The sequence below is a fragment of the Coffea arabica genome, chromosome 11e (assembly GCF_036785885.1).
Source record: "Coffea arabica cultivar ET-39 chromosome 11e, Coffea Arabica ET-39 HiFi, whole genome shotgun sequence".
Lineage (NCBI taxonomy): Eukaryota > Viridiplantae > Streptophyta > Magnoliopsida > Gentianales > Rubiaceae > Coffea > Coffea arabica.
The window spans coordinates 42,477,582-42,485,122 of NC_092331.1; the positions used below are offsets into that span (position 1 = coordinate 42,477,582).

At 54.1% G+C, this 7,541-nt stretch overlaps 1 protein-coding gene across 1 annotated transcript; it reads right to left on the reverse strand.

Annotated features, from left to right (window-relative positions):
• Positions 1–4,755: 4,755 nt before the first annotated feature.
• On the reverse strand, positions 4,756–7,244 carry LOC113718270 (uncharacterized). The gene is made up of 2 exons (XM_027243184.2): positions 7,146–7,244; positions 4,756–6,174 (listed from the first exon to the last, which is right to left on the reverse strand). The coding sequence occupies exons 1-2, from the start codon at positions 7,242–7,244 to the stop codon at positions 4,756–4,758; spliced, it is 1,518 nt and encodes a 505-aa protein (XP_027098985.2).
• Between the last annotated feature and the right edge of the window lie 297 nt (positions 7,245–7,541).

Consider the following 7,541-nt stretch of genomic DNA (forward strand, 5'->3'; position numbering starts at 1 on the left):
ATTTGTTTCTTGTGCAGTGACTAAACTGTCCGACATCGTCGTGTCTGGCTCGTCCGAAGTGGCCAAAAGGCAGAAGAGGAAGAGCTCCGGTGAGACATCGGCACCTCCGCCGAAGAAGAAGTCACAAGGACAAGCTGCCAAGACCTCGGCGGCTAAAAGCACTCCCACCACGGCTGGCCAAAGCAGCTCGGCCACCGCGGCTACGGGGTCCACCTCGTCCGTGCCAGAGGGAGTGCCCCTTGGAGTCGTCACGGCACTTTCACCTCCTCATGGCCGAGACAAGCAGTTGAAGCCCCCGGTCAATGCGGTCTCGGGGACCTCGCTATGGAATCGTTTCCATAGCCCCCCGGTGTTTTCCGGGGATGAAAAGACACACCCCGCCGGGCACTGGTGTCCGAACTGGAAACTTTCAGCCAACGACAGGTGCAGCCATCCTCGGGTTACCCAAGAGCTAGTAATGCACTCCCCCCTGCCAAGGGATTTGGAGTTTATGAAGAAGCTGACCCCGGCTGAGATGGTTCAAAGCCTCATGGTGAGCACAGCTTCCACCTCAGCCTTTGTGGCCGAGATGACACACCGGTACTGTGCTCTGGTCGAGGAGCAGGACACCGGCAAGCTGCAAAATCAGATCTCCAAGTTGGAGAAGAAATTGGCGGTGTCCGAGTCTGAGAAGGCCGAGCTTCAAAGACAGCTTAAGGAGGCCGAAGCTAAGGGTGAGGAAGCCGAGGTCACAATGAATAGTCTCAGATCGGCCCTCGAAGAAGAGCAGAAGAGGGGGGACGAGGCGAAGAAGTCTCATGAGCAAGCCCTCAACAGTGTTGGGGCCTCGGCAGTGGATGCATTTCGGAGGTCTGAGGCCTTCACCAAGGATCTCGGCCAACTGCTCACACCAAACTTCATGTTCGGCTTCACGTCGGGTGTGGACGCGGCCGCAGCCCACCTCCCCTCCGAAGCCTTGGAGTCGTTAAGAGGCCATGCCAGCTACAATGAGGACTCCCAGGAGCTGTGCGACCGGATGGCCGAGGGCATCCAGGCCGGAAGGAACTTGGCCGAGGTCCAGAACGAGTTCAACAAGTGGCTGTCTGAACTCGACGAAGTGTTCGAGGAGGGTGAAGAAGCTGGGGAAGACGAAGCCGGAGGGGACATCGGCGAAGAGCATGGAGAAGAACTTCACCCCGGCGGAGGAGAGTCCGGAGAGAAGGCTGCCCAGGAGGGAGCCGAGACGGGGAATGGAGCCGAGACTGGGGTCTAGGCTCGTGGGCCTTAAAGGGGTGGCCGAGGTAGAGAGTGCTTAGTAGCATTCCGACCTCGGCCTTGTATTTTTTGTAACGCTCCTCTGTTGAATGAAATTTTACTTCTTTTCATCTCAGCGCTTTAATTTCTTGCTTTGACTTCGTCCCCTTGCTTGTCCCCCTTTATTTTTTAATAGCGCAATGCCGATGTTGAAAAATAACATAAAATCCGAAGTCATAACTTGATTAAAAATTCAAGCATAATACATTTTGAGGTTCTCGGCGTGCCAAGACCTCGGCACTAGTGAGCCATCTCGGTAGCTCAGTTTACAATATCCCTTAAGATCAGATCCCACAACTCGGTAAGGGCCTTCCCATTTCGGGCATAGTTTCCCTTGCGGTTCAGCTCGGCTGACTGAGTTTTTCCTCAGAACCAAGTCTCCAGGCTGGAATCTACGGTGTCTGACGCGGGCATTGTAATAGTGTGCCAGTGTGTTCTTGTAGGAAGCTATCCGGGCTGAGGCGAGGTCCTTTCGTTCATCGACGAGGTCGAGATCCAGCTGCCTTTCTTCGTCGTTCACCTCGGCTGCATAGGCTGCTAGCCGAGGGCTGGGGGTAAGGATCTCAGCAGGGATGACAGCCTCGGCTCCGTAGGTCAAAGAGAATGGGGTCTCTTGCGTGGCTGACCTCGGCGTGGTCCGATAAGACCACAGGACACTGGGGAGTTTTTCGACCCAAGATGTCCCAACTCGGTGTAGTCGGGTCTTGAGGCCATGCAAGAGAGTTCGGTTGAAGTTTTCTGCTTGACCGTTGGCCTGGGGGTGGCCTACCGAAGTGAAATGTTGTTTGATGCCAAGGTTTGTGCACCAAGCTTTAAAGGGGTTCTCGGCAAATTGTCTTCCATTGTCCGAGATAATGACCTGAGGAATGCCGAAGCGGCAGACGACGCATTTCCAAAAGAATTTTTGAATTGCCAGCCCAGTGATGGTCCTTAGAGGCTCGGCCTCAACCCACTTGGTGAAATAATCCACCGCGGTTACCAGGAAGGTATAACCGCCGACGGTCCTGGGGAAGGGACCTATGATGTCTGTCCCCCATTGCTCAAACGGCCAAGGTGAAGTGATGGGAACCATGAAGTTTGCGGGCTGGTGATACTCGGGTGCGTGGACTTGGCAGGAAGGGCAGCCGAGAACGAGGTCCTGGGCGTCTTGCCGAACTGAGGGCCAGAAATATCCAAGAAGCAGAGCCTTCTTGGCTAGCATTCTGTGGCCGACGTGAGCTCCACACAAGCCCTCGTGGATCTCGTGGAGGACGTGGCGTCCTGTCTCGGGAGTGACACACCTCAGCCAGGGGCCGAGGTAGGAACGTTTGTACAGCTCTCCATCGCGGAGAGCGTACCGAGCCACCTTGCGTTGTATTTTTCTCGCCTCGGCTCGGTCTTCGGGGAGGGCTCCTTGATCCAAGAAAAGGATGAACGGGGTCATCCAGGTTTCTTCAGAGTGCACGGGGCATGCCACCTCTTCCACGTATCCTGGTTCACTCAGGACTTCCACCAAGACAGTTTTGTTGAGGTCGGAGAATGACGTAGAAGCCAGCCGGGATAAGGCGTCGGCTTGCTTATTCTGGGACCGGGGTATTCTTTGGATTTCGAAATACTCGAAGTACGCGGTGAGTTTGTGAACTTTGGAGAGGTACCGTTGCATGGTCTCATCCTTGGCCTCGTATTTACCAAGAACTTGGCGTACAACGAGTTGGGAGTCACTGCGGACGTGGATTTGCTGTGCGCCGAGCCTGCGGGCCAGCTGGAGTCCAGCAATTAAGGCCTCGTACTCGGCTTCATTATTGGTGGCTGGGAAGCCAAAGCGGAGGGCGTAAGAGCACACTTCTCCCTGAGGTCCTTCCAGGAGTAGCCCAGCTCCGCTGCCATCCCCATTAGAAGATCCATCTACATACAATGTCCACCGGGATGGGGTGGACACCTCGGCAAAGGCAGAGGTGGACTCTGGACCTTCCGTGAAGGTGAGCTCGGCCAAGAAGTCGGCTAAGACTTGAGCTTTTATGGCGGTGCGCGGCTCATACGACAGGTCGTACTCCCCTAACTCGACGGCCCATTTGGTGAGGCGCCCGGAGGCCTCGGGTCGAACCAGTATCTGTCGGAGAGGCTGGTCGGTCCTGACGGATATGGGATAAGCCAAGAAATAGGGTTTCAGTCGCCGAGCGGCGTGGACTAGGCCCAGCACCAGTTTTTCCACCTGAGTGTATCGAGTCTCCGGTCCGCAGAGAGCTCGGCTGACATAGTAGACTGGCACTTGGGTGCCCTCATCCCGGATCAGAACAGCGCTGACAGCCTCGTCGGCTGCGGAGAGGTAGAGGTAGAGCTTCTCCTCGGGCCGAGGTGAAGCGAGAGTGGGTAGGTGATGGAGGTATTGCTTCAGTTTGTCGAAAGCAGCTTGGCACTCTTCCGTCCAGGCAAACTGATCAGCCTTCTTGAGCACCTTAAAGAAGGGCAGAGCTTTCTCAGCTGATCGGGACAGGAAGCGATTCAGCGCGGCCAGGCGTCCATTTAGCCGTTGGACTTCTCGGATGTTCCGAGGTGGGGACATGTCCTGAATGGCCTTCACCTTGTCGGGGTTGGCCTCGATTCCCCGGTGGGAAGCCAGATACCCCAAGAATTTTCCCGAGGTGACGCCGAAAACGCACTTCTTGGGATTCAGCTTCATCCTCGAGTCTCGCAGGACACCAAAGACTTCCCTCACGTCTGACAGAAAGGATGAAGTGGCGAGACTTTTGACGAGGATGTCGTCCACATAGGCCTCCACATTGCGGCCGATCTGATTCTGGAAGAGTCGGTTGATCAGCCTTTGGTAGGTCGCCCCGGCGTTCTTTAGCCCAAAGGGCATGGTAGTATAACAATAGGTACCTCGGTCGGTGTAGAACGCCGTTTTCTCTTGGTCCTCCTCACCCATTCCTATTTGATGATACCCTTTGAAGGCATCTAGGAAGCAGAGGACTTCATACCCCATCGCCGCGTCGACGAGGGCGTCTATCCTCGGCAGAGGATAGCAATCTTTGGGGCAGGCCTTATTGAGGTCGGTGAAGTCTACACACATTCTCCATCCACCGGTGTCCTTTTTGACCATGACTGGATTGGACAGCCAGGTGGGATATTGGACCTCGTGGATCATCTTGGCCGGCAGGAGCTTGTCGACCTCATCCGATATGGCCTTGCCACGTTCGGGGCCGAAGTGCCTTCGCTTCTGCCGCACAAGTCGGGCCTGTGGGTCAACGTTGAGTTGGTGAGTCATGAGCTCGGGTGGCACTCCGACCACTTCATTCGCGGACCACGCGAAGACGTCTCGGTGGTCTTTGATCAGGGAGATCATTTCTTCTTTCAGGGGTGAGGGGAGTCCAGCCCCTACTTGGACCACTTGGTCAGGTTTCGCTTCATCCAAGACCACCTGTTCCACCTCATCTCCGGGCTCCAGCCTGTTGGGCTCTCCTGCCTTCTGAGGGTCGATGCAGTCTATGGAGAGGACCGCTGGCCTCTTTTCTTCTGACCTCGGTAGGGGCCGGGTGTGACTGCTGCTTGAATGGTGGCGAGATAGCACTCCCGGGCGGCGCCCACATCGCTGCTCACCTCGGCTACCCCCGCAGATGTTGGGAATTTAAATCTCAGGTGGTAGGTGGAGTATACGGCTCTCAAGGCATTGAGCGTGGGCCGGCCTATCTGCATATTATAGGGGGAGTCCGCTTTGACCACCGCAAAACTGACTGGCACAGTTCGGCAGCGTGGATGACGCCCGATTGTTACCATCAGGATCAACATGCCCTCCGGGTGGACGACGTGTCCCCCGAATCCCACGAGGGGAGTTCTGACAGGAGTGAGTTGCTCCCTGGTCAGCTTCAAACTTTCGAAAGTTCGGTAGTACAAGACGTCTACCGAGCTTCCGGGGTCAACATAGACCTTTTTGACTACGTAGTTGTTGGTGAGGACTTCAATCACAAGAGCTTCGTGATTGCTGGAGGCCGCAGGAACGGGGTCAGCGGGACCATAGGTGATGACCTCGGACAGCCGGGAGCTCGGCTCGGCCACCTCCATCTCGGCCTGGCGGTAGGTCCGCTTCCGGGAGTTCTGGCTGTCTCCTCCCGTTGGTCCTCCCGCGATGGTGTTGATCACCCCGACGATGTTGGGGCCGTAGCCCGGTGATCCATTGCGCGGAGGCTGCTTGTCCTCCCTACGGTCTTCAGGACCTCGGCAATGCATGTTCGTGTCCCGCCGGTCATCTCGGCGGGGGCCCCGGTTCTCCCGGTGGGAGACGCTTCGGTTGAAGCCTCCATCCTTGCGGACGAATTGCTTCAGGTATCCTTGCCGGATCAAATTCTCGATCTCTCGCTTCAGATCGTTACAGTCTTCAGTCTCGTGCCCAACATTCGGATGATAGGCGCAATAGAGGTTTGAATTCCTCTTATCTCTTCTCCCCGGAATTTCGGGAGGGTTGCGGCCGAGGTGATTCTGCCTCATCACAGCCAGGACATGGGTCCGGCTCGAATTGAGGGGTGTCCGCTCGGCGTCCGAGGTGGACGACCTGCCTTTTACGATTCGATCGAAAACACTCCGGCGGTCTCGGAGTTGGTTTGAAGTGCCACTGGGGCCTTGTTCACCTCGGCCTGTGTCTTTCCTCCTCCGGGGATCTAGCCCCGTACGAGACGCTTGGGCTTCTCGCTTCATGCGATTTACATCTTCATTTCGGATTCCCTGGTCCACTCTTTCCCAGAGCTCCCGAAGTGTATGGGTGTACTGCCGATGGATTTCGGTGTTGAAGATCCCTGCCACTAACCCGTTAGTGAAGGCAGCAATAGTTACCTGCTCGTTCTGGTCAGGTATCTGTACGTTCTCCTCGTTGAACCTTTGGGCGTACGAGCGAAGTGACTCGCCCTGACCCTGTTACAGGTTCAAGAGGTAAGCTGAAGTCTTTGTTATGGGTCGAGACGACACAAAGCGGTGGATGAACCGGTCTATCAGCTCATCCAGGGAGGAAATGCTCCCCTGGATAGGGATAAATTGAAGAAGACGAAAAAAGAAAAAGCCTGAAACATCCATAGATTGCACATCATTTCTTATAAATTCTAAATTATAGATAGAATATGCAAAAAAAAAAAGGTAAAATATGTTTTGAGGGACAAGGAATCCTTTGCCACCCGCAACAACTTAATTTCAACAGAATCTATAAACTACCATCTTATTAAATTGTTTCATGAGTCACCATCTCATTAGCTGCAAAATACTTCAGGGAATAGTAGAAACTAATTGTCATAAACATTAACTTACATCTCGAAATAGCATAATGTTGTTAGTGAAGCCAATACAATAAAAAATATGAAGTCTCAGACACAAATGCAAACATGGAAATAAAAAAGAGAAAATAATAAAAGTAAACAAAAGAAATCAAGATCAAACCAGCCGTAAAAGTGACCGTATTTCTTTTTTCTTCACCCAAAGCCTCCAGCCACTCGGGCTATAGATGATTCACCACCATCAACATCAAGCCTCCAACATCACCATTCTATATTTTACCCAATTAAAATCACCCATCTTGGATGCTTTAATTTGCGCTTTGAAGAGAGGTAATTCAAAGATATCTGATGCTTTAATTTCCAGCTTGAAGAGGTGATTTTTGGTGGGTAAATGGACCGACCTAAATCAGGCCTCTCTGAGATGAGGTGGTATACCTTTGCTTGTCCGAAGTGGATGGCGGGGCTTCTCCCCTGGTATCACTCCGACGATTAAGTTAGTATGAGAACGAGAAAGATAATGGTATATGAGAATGAACAGTGTGTTTACTTGTTGGGAGTGTGTGGGGTATTTATAGAGTGAGAGCGGAGGGCAGGACGGAGGTCTTATGTCGGTGGGACCCATGCCCTGCCATTACGGCTCTGCTCACTGTCTGGTGGCCTGACTCTGACACTGTAGCCGCCTGGACAGGGTGACGAGGAGTCCTTCGCAGTAGCCATTAAGTGCGACAGTGCTTTTCAGATAAAGCACTGATCCTGGGTGATGTCAGGTGTCCTGACCTCATCCGCGTGCAGCTGAGGTGGAGGTGCCGAGGTCACCTATACGGTAGACTAGGGATTCGGCCGCGCTTTAGGAGATATGCCCGAGACACGGATGAGCTCTGATGAGGGACGAGGTGAGTTCACCTCGGACACACGGGGTTGCCGAGGTGAGCACCCTCAATAAGCCCCCCAAGCCTCGGGAGCTCCGGGCCAGGGAGGTACCGAGGCTTCCTTGGCCGAAGTCGTAAAGAGTCG

Excerpts from the sequence above, each read along its gene's own strand:
- LOC113718270 (XM_027243184.2), bottom strand. The coding sequence starts at position 7,244 with ATGGCTACTGCGAAGGACTCCTCGTCACCCTGTCCAGGCGGCTACAGT. Across the intron at positions 6,175-7,145 it reads GCCGTAATGGCAGGGCATGG|GGTCAGGGCGAGTCACTTCG; the intron begins GTCCCACCGACA and ends AACCTGTAACAG.